The sequence below is a fragment of the Heteronotia binoei genome, chromosome 17 (genome assembly GCF_032191835.1).
Source record: "Heteronotia binoei isolate CCM8104 ecotype False Entrance Well chromosome 17, APGP_CSIRO_Hbin_v1, whole genome shotgun sequence".
NCBI lineage: Eukaryota > Metazoa > Chordata > Lepidosauria > Squamata > Gekkonidae > Heteronotia > Heteronotia binoei.
The window spans coordinates 18,739,410-18,753,804 of record NC_083239.1 but is presented as its reverse complement, the minus strand read 5'-3'; the positions used below and the strand labels follow the sequence as shown (position 1 = coordinate 18,753,804).

At 50.8% G+C, this 14,395-nt stretch overlaps 1 protein-coding gene across 5 annotated transcripts in view; it reads left to right on the top strand.

The window, feature by feature from the left end:
• Positions 1–13,902, top strand: part of ADGRB2 (adhesion G protein-coupled receptor B2) — a 305,016-nt gene extending 291,114 nt beyond the window's left edge. For 4 of the 5 annotated variants that reach the window (XM_060257849.1, XM_060257848.1, XM_060257847.1 and 1 more), the window contains 4 exons: positions 4,552–4,587; positions 6,368–6,472; positions 7,541–7,594; positions 13,635–13,902. In XM_060257849.1, coding sequence (XP_060113832.1) covers positions 4,552–4,587; positions 6,368–6,472; positions 7,541–7,594; positions 13,635–13,817 — 378 coding nt within the window. In that variant the 3' untranslated portion in view covers positions 13,818–13,902. The remainder of the gene's footprint in view (positions 1–4,551; positions 4,588–6,367; positions 6,473–7,540; positions 7,595–13,634) is intronic. The other variant, XM_060257846.1, reaches the window with a different exon arrangement.
• The last annotated feature ends 493 nt before the right edge of the window (positions 13,903–14,395 follow it).

Genomic DNA, 14,395 nt, shown 5'->3' with positions numbered 1-14,395 from the left:
TCTGGATCTGCTATCTAATATGGCTAATTCCCTTAACGTCAAGCTGACTACTGACGCACCTAGAGTTTCGGATGTAGTCCACAATTTAGTGCACACAGACCTGCCAGCAGGCTCTTTTCTTCCGATGTTCCCAGTTCACCTGGAAACCTTGAAAGAGGCTTGGGACAAACCCGCTTCAGTGCCACTCACATCGAAACGAGTTGAATCCCTTTACAAAATTCATGCTCCTGAATTGAAATTTCTTTTCAATCATCCGGCTCCAAATTCCATGATAGTGCATTCGTCCTCAAAATCTAAACAAACAAGACACCCAGTCCCACCTGAAAAGGAAAGCAAGAAATTGGATACTCTGGGAAGGGAGATCTATTTCCTTACCACTGCCACAACAAAAATCCACAATTATATGGCCTATTTTTCGGCATATGCTTTCAACCTCACCTCCCAACTTAACACTTTGGTTCCTTCCTTACTGGATACAGCACAGAAGCAGGCGTCCCACCTCCTTCAGGAACTTACTAGGGTCAGCAAGCAGCAAATTAACACAGTGCGCCATGCTGTGGCATGTTCATCAAGGACTACGGCCTCTTCGATTGCCCTACGACAGCATGCATGGCTTAGGTCCTCATCACTGCAGCCTTACATCAAATTTAAAATAGAGGACTTACCCTTTGATGGACAGGGCCTCTTTAATGCCACCACGGATGACATTTTGACCACTGTTGACAACAGTAGGAAACGGGCCAAAAGATTGGGAGTTACTCGACCGCAATCCCAGCCTAATCAGCAGAGAACCTGGAAACTTTCATATTACAAACATTCTCGATCCCCCTGACAAGCCAAATTCTGGAAATGTAAGGCTCCTCCGGCAAAACAGTTTTTTCAGCAGAGAGCACGTCCACAAACCGCAAAAAAGTCAGCACCGGCCCCAAAGCAGTCTCTTTGACTTCTTCCCTCTACCTCTCGACCAGCCACAATACCATCCAGATGCCACCACCAGACTATGACCATTCTACCCCATGTGGGAATCCATAACATCGGATTCATGGGTCCTGGCGATCATCCACAGGGGCTACATCATAGAGTTCGATTCGACTCCAAAATTCCACAGGTTCATACCTACACCCCCCTCTCCTCCTCTACAATCAGAATTTCCACCTTGCTGGACAAGGGAGCTATAGAACCAGTTCCACCGCAGTTCCATCACACGGGATTCTATTCCCATTATTTTCTGGTCCCAAAGAGAGACAGGGGGCTGCGCCCTATACGGGATCTTAGAAATCTCAACCTTCATATCCGCTACAAGAAATTCCGCATGCTTACCCTACAATCTATCCTACCACTGATTCCAGAGCAGGCCTGGATGGCGTCGATAGACCTACAAGATGCTTACTTCCATCTCACCATCAGTCTCCATCACAGAAGATTCCTCAGGTTTGCTGTTGGAGATCAGCACCATCAGTTCCGTTCTCTCCCCTTCGGTCTCTCTACAGCACCGAGAGTCTTCACGAAATGTATGGCTGTGGTGACAGCAGTACTCCGACAACAACAGGTCTCCATTTACCCTTATATAGACGATTGGCTGGTCATATCCCAAACAAAGGAACAACTTCTGAAGGACATTTCATCTACCCTGTCCTTCTGTCTGCACTAGGTCTTCAGGTCAATCATGCAAAATCCAACCTGAATCCCACTCAGAACATACAATTTATAGGAGCACACCTGTCAATGATATCTCACAGGGCCTATCTCCCTGCAGACAGAGTACAGCATATCCAATCCTTAGCCAATACGATCATAACGCATCGTTCCCAAACAGCCCTCATCTTTCAAAGGATGTTAGGCCTCATGGCAGCCACCACCGCCGTCCTCTGTTTTGCAAGACTTCACATGTGCCCCCTTCAACTGTGGTTTGTTTGGACATTCCATCTACACCGGCAACACCAAATGACCTTACTTACGGTTCCATCTCACATTATCCCATCTCTAAGGTGGTGGACGGTGGATTGTCATCTCCTGACAGGAATGCCGTTTGTACGAACACCGCCCTCTGTGATTGTCATGACCGATGCCTCCCAAGTGGAGATGGGGAGCCCACTTGGGAACACTGGCAGTTCAGGGACAATGGTCAGATTACGAGAGATTCCTTCACATCAATTGTCTAGAGCTTCTGGCGATCCACAGAGCCCTCAGATCCTTTCTTCCATCCCTTCACAACCACCACATTCAGGTCACCTCCGACAATGTAGCCACCGTCTTCTACATCAATCGCCAAGGAGGCACGGCCTCCGTTCGACTATGCAAATGAGCCCTATCCTTATGGCACTGGAGTATCGCCCACGGCATTTTCCTGACAGCAGTGCATCTACCAGGAGTCCAAAATGTCCAAGCAGACACACTGAGTCGCCATCTAGTCAACGACCATGAATGGGCCCTCAACCATCGTTACCTGCACACAGTGTTCCAGACCTTCGGAACTCCGACAGTAGATGTATTTGCATCTCCAGACAACGCACAGTGCCCGCGTTTTTACACTCGGGGCCCTCCATCCCCACTGTCAGCGGGGGACGCCTTCCTCCAGCAATGGTCAGGGACACTACACTACCTATTTCCGCCAATCCCTCTCATCACGAGGGTATTACAAAAGATAAAGTTAGATCAGACCAATTGCATCCTGATTACACCATGGTGGCCTCGTCAACCTTGGTTCACCACTCTTCTTCTCCTCTCGGACAACACATTTCTCCGACTTCCTCAAGTTCAGGACTTGATTTCACAGCAAGAAGGCAGGGTTTTACACCACAACCCAGTACTTCTATGACTAACTGCCTGGAAAATCGATTTCTGAATTTTCCTCCGGACGTTCGGCATGTCTAACTCAATGCCAAAAAACCTGCTACCAGAAAATCTTATTCCTTGAAATGGAAACGTTTTTTGGCATATGCTGTTCTACATAACTTCAAACCTGAACTCTCCACTATCACTCAGATCTTAACCTACACCTTATCTCTCTCTAACTCAGGACTTTCGTACTCTTCTCTACAAGTCCACTTAGCGGCCATCTCTGCATTTCATCCGCATATTGAAGGCTGCACTGTTTTCTCCTACTATGCTACTAAAGCCTTTCTGAAAGGAATCCTCCACCTTCACCCTCCAATCTGCCAGATTCATCCTACCTGGAGCTTGTCACTTTTACTGAGCCAGTTAATGAAGCCACCCTTCGAGCCCACGGCATCCATTCCTTTACATCTATTGTCCTGGAAGACAGCTTTACTAGTAGCACTTACTTCTGGCAGGAGAGCTAGCGACATCTGTGCTTTTAGAGCAGACCCGCCATACACCATTTTCCATCATGACAGAGTCATTCTATGTCCTGACCCCTCTTTTCTACCAAAGGTGGTTTCAACGTTTCATCTAGGGAAGCCTTCAACTTTACCTGCCTTTTTCCAACGCCCTACAGATGGAGGTGAACGAACTTTACATAACCTGGATGTATGTAGGGCCCTCGCCTTTTACATCAAAAGGACATGTCAGTTTCGAAAGGACACTAGACTCTTTATAGCATATGCAACCCACAATCAAGACACTAAAATCTCAACACAGAGATTATCTAAATGGATTGTGGCTACTATTACATTATGCTATAGACTGGCAAAACAGCCTAGAGTGAACATTTACGAGCTCACTCTACTAGAGCCGTTGCAACCTCAACAGCCTTCTGTAGGGGTGTTCCGATGGAAGACATCTGTGCCGCTGCGGTCTGGTTGTCTCCATCTACGTTTGCCTCGCATTACGCCTTAGACGTTCATGCACGGCGTGACATGTCCTTCGGACAGGCTGTACTATGATCCATCTTCGACTGATGTCCCCAGTCACCTATACTGTAAGTACAATATTGCTTCTTATATGCATAACTAACCTTGTCCTTTGGTTACAGACCCAGCACCCGCCTCCGGACAGAATAGCTTGCCAGTCACCCATGTGTGGGACTGCACAGAGACCACGAAGAAGATAGGTTTCTTACCTGTAACTGATGATCTTCGAGTGGTCATCTGTGCAGTCACACACGCCCGCCCATCCTTCCCCGCTGCTGGTTTCTTGTTCCTGAATAAAAAACTTCCACCTATATGGCGGCGGGAAGAAACTGGGTGGGTGAAGGGCCTCCCTCTCATCTAGGCATGCGCAGTGGATGCCTCCTCCCCGGGACGAGAGGAAGCACGCACCAAAATTAATGCTCCAAGATTGCTTTGAATTCTCCGAGGTTGGGTTCAATCCTGGCGGATAACCCATGTGTATGACTGCACAGATGACCACTCGAAGATCATCAGTTACAGGTAAGAAACCTGTTTTTCTTGAAATACTTTAGTGGAATTCTCTGCCACACCTTTTCCATGCACACTTATTTGGCAGCTGCACACACCCAAACACTTTGTTTCTCTTTTTTATATTGGTGGACATACTAGTAAAGGCTTTTTTCTTTTTTTTTCTTTTTTTTTTTGCTTCTTTGTGTGTATGTTTTTGTGGTATGTCTAACTTGTGCCCCCTCTCCTCCAGAGGAAAAGGCTACGGTATTCTGACCTGGATTTTGAGGTAGGTCCCCCGCCCACCTTCCTTTGTGGTGTCCTTCCTCAGGCATTCAGTGTCCTCCTTGTGGTAAATCACTGCCCTCCCTGCCTGTTTTACTGCCCCTTTCCATCTTCTGGGGTTCCCACCGGCAAGAGATTGATCTGCCTTGACATAAATATGGTTTAATAGCTATTCTCATCAGGAGACTCTGGAAACTGTAGTTCTAGGGATTTCTAATCACAGCCTCAGCAAACTACAATCCCCAGGATTTTTTTGGGAAAGCCAGTGAAACTGACAGAAATTCAATATGTATTTGTCATGCAGATGTACCCCCAGCGCAGCCAAACACACAGGCCCCCTGTAAACATGCATGATGACATACACTTATGTGGTTTCCCTGCAGGTGCAGACAGCCATGGTAAACATGACCTCTCAGAGCCAGGGACAGTTGAAAAGGAGCCCCTGGTGGTTGCAAGCAGCCCAGACATGCTGTAGTGCTGTCTCTCCACAGAGGTGGGATTAGGCTAAGAAACAGCACGTGGCAGTTCTGGAGGCTTTGGGAACAGCAAAAGAGATGGAGGGGAAGGGGGAGACCATTGCTGTGCTGGAGGGTCTCTTGTCAGAGGGTTGGCTGAGCCTTGGGGAGACCCCCCAGCATGGAGAGGGAGCTTTCTTCCCATGCTTCTGAGCTAATGCTCAATTTTTATTTTAATTTTTGTTTGTTTATTTCCTCTCCCAAGCCGCTTTCCTGGCTCTGATTTAAGCATAATCTGATGAAACGGGGCCCCAAGTTTTATAACGGACAATAAACAGTGTTAGCAGTTGATTAAAATGCTGGAGCCGGGGATGGGAGTATTTTAGCTGGTTTTAGGGGGGGGGGGAGAGATAATATCCTTGCCATTATCAGGAGAGATTTGATAGGGGGTATAGCTCCAGCGGGCCTTAAAGGCTCATCGTCTGCTGGTATCGGCCCATAAATGTTGATATGATGAAATCTCTGTCATCGGAAGAATCTGCTGAGGAAAGGAAAGAGGCTCTAACTTTGCCTCAGTAAATGTCTGATAGGAAAACTTTCAGTTTTCAGAGCATTGATGGTTAGTACCCTAAAGGAACCAGTGCCATGGTGTGTACCCGCATCCAACTGTTGTCTCTGTGGAGAGGTTAGGCAGGGTTCTGGAACCCTTCAAAGCCCTGTGTGACCCAAAGGGATAGTGGGGTGGGAAGCTGCAAGAAATGAGGCTTGCTATAGGACTGCTGTCGGCACACTTTCAAGTCAAGCTATCCCTCCGCACTAGTCTTGCCCAAGGCCAGTCTAAGACAGTGTGAACCTTAATTAAATTTCCCTTCAAATACTTTATGGCGGGGTTTTGTGTCACGCTCTCCATTTTAACTGGTTCTTTTGCTTGTGGCAGCCAGTGATTAGGATAAAAAGAGTAATTAGTATTTGTATAATTATTTTTCTAAATGAGTCATTCTCGCAACAGTTCTGCAAAATCGGCTGTTGTCATTACCCATGCTAATCATATGGGGAAAGAGATGTCGACAGGGCCACTTAGGGATTTTCATGGTTAGGTAACATTTGAATTGGGTGGGGTGTGGAATATCTTTCTGACTCAAAGTTCATGCTTTCACCACTACGTTTGAAATAATACATTCACATGGGTAGTTATGTCAATAAAGGTGTGATATTGGATTTATATGGGTAGATGTTTTTTTTGGGGGGGGGGGAGTTTGAGATTGTGTATCTGTAGCTCAGAAGGCTAAACTGATGTATCTTTTCTCTCCACCATTGCTGATTCTACAGAAGGTTATGCACACAAGAAAACGCCACTCTGAACTTTACCATGAGTTGAACCAGAAGTTTCACACATTGGACCGTTATCGAGCACCAGCAACCAACACCTCAAAGGTAAGGATGGCAGAAAGGAGACCAGCAAAGTGTCCCCTTCAACAAGCAAATAACAACAGAGCCAATTTGAGCTAGCCCTCAAACCCTGTGCCTTTTTGGAGTAGGGCTGCTTGGGGAATTTATAGGATAGTCTAGGGCATTTTGTTAAAGTGAAACTGTTGCACCAGGCATCTTCTCTAGTGGTTTGTTTTTTCCTTCCAAATTTTGTACAAAGTTTATTTGCTTATATCTTTGATTTCCATCTTGCCCTCCCCACAAGTGGACTCATCCTCACAAGAGTTCTGCACATCCACCATTTGCAACAGATTTTAGTTCATTCCTCTCCCGCTTCTCCCCCTTGCCAAAACATCAGTTTTGATGCAATCATACCCCATTCATGTATCAAGTTACTTTGGGAGTGCCTGTCCCCATCAGCATGGACATTTACATGCATGAATAAAACATTACAAAAATGCAAGCATGCTTTGATAGTGGTTAGGGTCGTGTTAACGCTCTTTTTGTCTGGTGTCTTACCAAACACATTGGGGAATGTCCACATCAGTAAAATAACACCACGCAGAATCTTGATGTAGTTATAAGTGCAATCACATCATGACTGTATCTGTTTTGCGCTGCCCACCGCTTTATAAATGGTAACTCTGAAACAATATAGCTAAACAAAAAAACTAAGTAAATAACTAAAGATTATTTTTGTCCCCCAGAGTTTCATCAGTGCTAACAGTAATGTATACTGGTAATGGTAACATGGGAGTTGAGGGGGTCAGTAATGCAAATCAGCCACAGTAACCCATGCCCATTAGACTACTGTATTGCGCTGTATGTGAGACTGCCCTTAAAGATGTTACAGAAGCATCAGTGATTACAGAATGCTGCCTTTCTCGGCAGTCCCTGGTACACTTCTACCAAGTTTAAATCGGTATCAAAGTCAAGCAGAGTTCTCATCCCCCATTTTGCAGCTTGGACTATGAGTTCAAATTCTGTGTCAAGAAAATGTTGGTTTCAGGTTGGGGTGGATGATGCGGGAATTGTATCTGGGGATGGGGATTAATTGTTACATTTATCATGCAGAGAGAGAAGCGGTGGAGCGTCTCTTCGGGGAGCGGGGAAAAGAACGTGGCCAGCGTAAGTACCCATTCAAAGTCAGAGAAGAGATAAAGCTAGGGAGAAGGCTTGCCATTGGTCTTCTCAATGAACACCTGATACAATAAGGAAGGAAGGTGCTGAGGACATTGCATGGAGGTTAACTAAAGCTAACCTCCATGCAGATGAATTTGGGAAAGCCTTGGCAACTGGTTCCATTGCATAATGTATGTCCTGCTTGTAGACTAAGGATGCAAGATGGCTCTGCTCATCAATATTGCTGTGTTTGTCCTGGTGGATCATTCCAGATGTGCAAACTGCTGTACAAAGCCCTCAATTGTTGGTATATGTGATTCCATACACATGCCCCCCCCCCCCCGATTCCATAGGACAAATCCCACAGCTTGATTTAATACTTTGTCATTTCTAAATAATAGACCATTCTTGCAGGGAGAGCTCCAGGTTTCAGAGGGGGGCAGGCAGAAAGTTCCAGGACCCCTTCTCCTCCTCTGCCCACTACCAACTTTGTCTGTTCATGCCCTCCTTCATTCCCACTTACCTGCATGCGTCCCACCTGCCTCTCTGTCTGCCCAGGAGCCCCCCTACAACCCATGCTCACAGCCGCCCACAGTTCTTTCTCCAGTAGTGCTGGGAAGTGGACATATCTGGGAGCATGGGCAGTACAGCGCTAGTAACTGAGTGGGCAGACCAAGAGCTGACAGCATGTCAGAAGTCCAGGGCCTTGGCAGCTCCCCTATCGCAGGGTGTGTTGACACTGGCCCTGCACTCATGTATAATTTCCTTTATTATAGATCAAATAATTTCATCACTACAACATGCCCAGGGAAGAGGGAACAGAACTGCCAGAGGGTACAGTCCGAGACCTGAAGCCAGGTCACAGATTAGGGGGCAGAACTTCAGATTACAAAGACGGTGTGGCTGTGTAGTATCTTGTGCTTAAACAAAGCACCACGCGGCCCCGCAGTAAAGGGCGACCAGGGGAAGTCCCTTGGTCACCCAGCGCAGCGCGGGAAAGACTCCGCCTATCAAGATCAGCGGCGGGAACTTTGACTGGCCAGGATTGGGCTGGCCAGCTAGGGGGCTGTTCCGGGATAAATGTATATAAAGCGGATCCCAGCCCGCGTGTTCAGTTCTGTGATGTACCTTGGAATAAAGTATGTTGCCTTCTACACGTCTCGTCACTGTGTACATTACACTGGCGACGAAGGTGGGATCTAGCTAGGAAGGTTTCCCCGAGTGGAACCTGACCTGGCTGGAGACGAGGAAGGCGCAGGACCGCAAGAAACTGAGACGCCCGCCGCCACAATGACGAACTCTAGCGTAATGACGGGCCATCTTGCTGAGTTCAATCCTGACCACCCCAAACGATGGGAGACCTACACTGAACGGGTCGAGTGCTACCTGCGGCCAACATGATCACGGATGACAACTGCATGAGGGACGTCCTGTTGAGCGTCTGCGGGGAAGCAAACTTCGAGATCGCACGCGGTCTCTCTGCCCCCGCGAAGCTCACCGAGAGGACATACGGGGAGGTCGTCAGACTCCTCACAGGGCATTTCTCGCCCCAACTGTCCATCGTAGCCCGCCGATTCCTCTTCCATAAGAGGGATCAGAAGCCCGGGGAAACGGCGGCAGTCTACCTGGCCGCTCTCCGGCAGATCACAGGGAACTGCAGTTTCAATAAGCGGGAGGAGGCCCTGAGAGACCAATTCGTCTGGGGCCTCCGAGACGAAAGGCTGCAGCAGAAGCTCTTCGCCAAGGAAGAGCTCACCCTCCAACAAGGCTTCAACAAGGCGACGGCCTTCGAGAGAGCCACCAAAGCATACAGCCACCCACGTGGAGAGACCGTCCACCAGGAAGAGATGGCGCCCGGCGGCCCGGAGGACGAAGAGGCTTTCCAGCTCCGGCGGCCACAAGGGACGGACCCAAGGGCCCCCATGAGACAGCGAGCGATGGAACGACCCTCCACCATCAAATGCGCCAGCTGCGGCGACCCCCACGAGAGGAGGGACTGTCCATACCGCAACATGGACTGCCGAAGCTGTGGAAAGATGGGCCACATCGCTCGGGCTTGCCGGGCCAAGAACAGCCGCCGGAGACCGACAGCGCATCACGACTCCACCGAGGCTTACATGACAGCGTCGACTATCCTACAGGTATTGAACTTGCCCCTCTCCGCCCCCGACAAGGTCAAATTGACAGTCCTCATCGAGGGCAACCCATGCCTCATGGAAGTGGACTCGGGTTCCTCCATTTCCATAATTTCGGAGGAAACCCTAAAGAAACTGTGCCCCCGCCGCCGCCTCCAACTGAGGCCGGCTGACTTTGTTCTGAGGGACTTCCAGAAAAACCCTGTACACATTGTGGGCTGGGCCCGGGTACGGGTAGAGAGAGGAAACTTCAGGGGGCCACTAGATATTCTGGTGGTAAAGCGCCAGCTGGTTCCAGCCACTCGGGATCCAGTTAGTGGGGGTGGAGCAGGTACAGGCGAGCAGTTTTGAGGACATCTGCCGAGAGTTCCCAGCAGTATTCGATGGGTCCCTGGGGAGTTACAAAGGGCCACCCATCACGCTGCCGCTCGACCCCATGGTCAGACCGATCCGGCTCAAGGCGAGAAGGGTCCCGTTCGCCTTGAAACCAAAAATCAAGGCGGAGCTGGACCACCTCACAGCCCAAGGAGTCCTAGAACCAGTGTCCTACGCGGCCTAGGAAACCCCCATAGTAACACCGGTAAAGCCCAATGGGGATGTGAGGATCTGTGCTGATTATAAGTGCACGATCAACAAAGCACTCCAGGACAACCCCTACCCTGTCCCGGTGGTCAGCCACGTACTGGCGGCATTAGCGGGGTCCAAAATTTTTGAGAAGTTTGACCTGGCACAAGCGTACCAGCAATTGCCGGTCAACGCCAAGACCGCCGAGGCTCAGACCATTGTAACCCACCGGGGAGCTTTCAGGGTTCGGAGGCTACAATTTGGGGTTAGCGAAGCTCCGGGGATTTTCCAGAGTATAATGGACTCTCTTCTTAAAGGGATCCCCGGAGTACAGCCATTTTTTGATGATGTTCTAATCGCCGCCCCTGAGGCAGGAGAGTTCAGCTGCCGCCTGAGAGAGGTACTCCGCCGCTTCCAAGCGGCGGGGCTGAAAGTCAAAAAAGAAAAATGCTTGCTAGGAGTACCGCGGGTGGAGTTCCTGGGGTTCGCCGTGGACGCGGCGGGAATCCACCCGGCGAAGGAAAAGACCAGGGCCATAGTCCAGGCCCCAGCCCCCACGTGCAAGGCGGAGCTATAGAGTTTTGGGGGGTAGTTGAACTTTTATCATTCGTTCTTGCCCCACAAAGCTGCCATAGCGGAACCGCTCCACCGGCTGCTGGACAAACAAGCCCCGTGGGTTTGGGGCAAGTGCCAAGCCGCTGCATTCCAAGCGGTGAAAGACCTCCTTGTTTCGAACGCCGTGCTTCACCACTTCGACGAGGGCCTGCCGCTGATTCTGGCTTGCGATGCTTCCCCGTACGGAGTGGGCGCAGTTCTGGGTCACCAACTCCTGGACAGGAGGGAAGTTCCGGTGGCGTACTATTCACGGACACTGACCCCAGCGGAGCGCAACTATGCGCAGATCGACAAGGAGGCATTGGCAATCATGGCGGGGGTGCACAAATTCAACGACTACCTATATGGTAGGCGTTTCACCATCGCCACGGACAACAAGCCGCTCCTAGGCCTTCTCGCCCGACCGTCAGACCCCCCCAAATTTTGTCACAGCGAGTCCTAAGGTGGAACCCATTCCTGAACTCTTACACTTACACCCTAGTACACCGCCCGGGCAAAGCCATGGGGCATGCAGACGCCCTCAGCCGCCTGCCGCTTCCCGCAACGGACCCAGACCTGGCCCCGGCCCACTTGGTGATGCTCATTGAGTCCCTGCCCGAGCGGCCCCTACACGCCGCTGAGGTGGCTTGGGCAACAGGCAGGGACCGTATCCTCGCACGAGTTTTGGACTGGGTGGGGAGGGGGTGGCCCACGGGCAAGGTGGACAGTGAGTTCAGGCCATTCGCATCCCGTAGGGATGAACTATCCACCCACAAGGGGTGCATACTGTGGGGAAGCAGGGTGGTGGTCCCCCCCCCCCTGCGCAAACAGGTACTAGAAGCGCTGCATGAAACCCACTCGGGGATTGTGAGAATGAAAGCCCTGGCACGAAGCTACGTGTGGTGGCCAGGTATGGATGAGGAGATAGAGGGGTGGGTGAGAAGGTGCCAACCCTGCCAAGAGTCCAGGCTCGATCCGCCCTCCGCACCAGTCCACCGGTGGGAGTCCAACCGGCGGCCGTGGTCCCGTCTCCACTTAGATTTTGCCGGGCTGTACCAGGGGCAAATATTTTTCATATTGGTCGATACCTATTCAAAATGGCTAGAGGTGATCTCGGTAGCGTCTACATCCACGGCAGCAGCAGTCAAAGCCTTGCAGAGGGTCTTTTGCACGCACGGGATCCCAGATACCCTGGTCACGTACAACGGCACCGCATTCACCTCCCGGGAGTTCCAGGAGTTCATTGGGAGATACTTAATAAAACATATTAGGTCCACCCCTTTCCATCCAGCCACCAACGGCCAGGCCGAACGCATGGTGAGAACCACCAAAGAGGCCCTGGGTCGCATTGTTCAAGGAGACTGGGACCACCACCTCCCAGCCTTCCTGTTCCATAACAGGATCACCCCCAACCCAACAACAGGGTCCAGTCCCGCGGAGTTGCTCATGGGGAGGAAATTGACTACCAGGCTAGACAGGCTGCACCCGGACCGAGCCACTGACATCCGCGGTTCCCCAGAAGTCAGGGAAGCGGTGCGGGGGTTCTTCCCGGGCGATCCCGTCTATGCGAAGAACTTCGCAAGCGGTCCAGAATGGGTAGCCGGCCGGGTACTGAGGGTGACGGGGTCCCGATCATACGAGGTTGCGACCGAGGGGGGCCAGGTTCTGAGGAGGCACATCGATCAGCTGCGCCTCCACACCTTGCCGGAGGAACCACACGAGGCAGAGGGAGCGACGAGCGAGGGAGAACCAGCAATGGAAACCCCAGAAGCGGCCCCGCCAGCACCGAGCCTGCCGACGTACGATTCCCCGAGGCCGGCCAATCCTGAACTGCAATCAGAGCCGGTCCGTCAGCCACAGAGGGAGGATCCCCAAGAGGCAGCCCCCTGCCCGGAGCCCGTTTCTGCGCCGCAAGCAACCCCGCGGCGATCGACCCGGGAACGCAGGGCGCCAGCCTACCTGCAGGACTATGTATCTTAGACCAGGGGGGGAGGAGTGTAGTGTCTTGTGCTTAAACAAAGCATCATGCGGCCCCGCAGTAAAGGGCGACCAGGGGAAGTCCCTTGGTCACCCAGCGCAGCGCGGGAAAGACTCCGCCTATCAAGATCAGCGGCGGGAACTTTGACTGGCCAGGATTGGGCTGGCCAGCTAGGGGGCTGTTCCGGGATAAATGTCTATAAAGCGGGTCCTGGCCCGCGTGTTCAGTTCTGTGATGTACCTTGGAATAAAGTATGTTGCCTTCTACACGTCTCGTCACTGAGTACATTACAGGCTGCCTCTGAATTAGCAGCCCTGCATCAACTCACCCCCCTGCCTCCACCATAACAGCGTAGTTGAACTGAAGCTCATTCTGCTCCAGCTGTTGTTACGGCATGGGTTTCTCTACCAGCCACATCTGTCAGTGCCAATTGAGATTGACTCTTATACCCATGGCTTTTTTTTTAGCAGGAACTTCCTTCCCTATTAGGACACACACACACACCGATGTAGCCAATCCTCCTGGAGCTTACAGTAGGCCCTGTACTAAGAACCCTGAAAGCTCTTGGAGGATTGGCTATATTAGGGTTGTGTGGCCTAATATGCAAAGGAGTTCCTGTTATAAAAAAACCCTGCTTATACCCAAATGAGGACACAAGTTTGGCTGAAGGAGGCATTAGAGAAGAGAGTGCAAATAGGTGGGAGGGGCTTCTATTCTTGACATTCTGTTTTCTTTTTGACTCGAATCAGTAACCTCACCTCTCCTTCCTCGGCAGGAGGGAGCCAGCCCAGACAGCCGGCAGCAGAAGCAAAAGTCTTGGAGCACCTTCAAGGCCATGACACTGAGCTCCCTGCCCTCCAAGCATCGGGAGAAACTGGAGCTACATTCTGCTGCTGACTGGGAAAAACATTGTATGAGCCTGGATCTATCCGAGGGGGACTTCCAGACAGAAGTGTGAGCCTTGTGGACTCTGGGATTTAGTCGCCTATAAATATATATATATTATAAATATAAATATATATATATTTTCACACCTTGGAAAAGGGAGACAAAAACAACAAGACAGTTCCTTCCCCCTTCTGGTGGTTTTATTGGGCTTTTTTGGAAATCCCTTTAAGTCACTCCTTGGGGGTGAAAAGAGGCAGCAGATGATGTTGTGCCATCCCCCCCCCCCCAAACTGTCACGCAGATATGGCCATGCACACCTCATGTGCACCTGCCCCATCCCTGAAAGTGATAACAGGTGCTGGCTTTTTCTCTCCCTTTCCTCTCCTGCTGTTCTCCCATTCCTCACAGTGACTCACCACCAGGACACAAAAGCGCGCATACAATCACACACCAACGGCTCTCCAGTTCTCCCACCCACAGGACTTGGGCAGAGGGGGAGATCTTTGCTCTCTCGGGGTGGGAAGAGCCACTCTGAACTCTTTTCTATCTGGGTATTTCTTCACGCCATGCACCGTGTGCACGGCCAGCAGTCTGGGATCGAAGTTGCCGCCCCACATCACTCCTTTGAGATTTCTCCTGGCACCATTC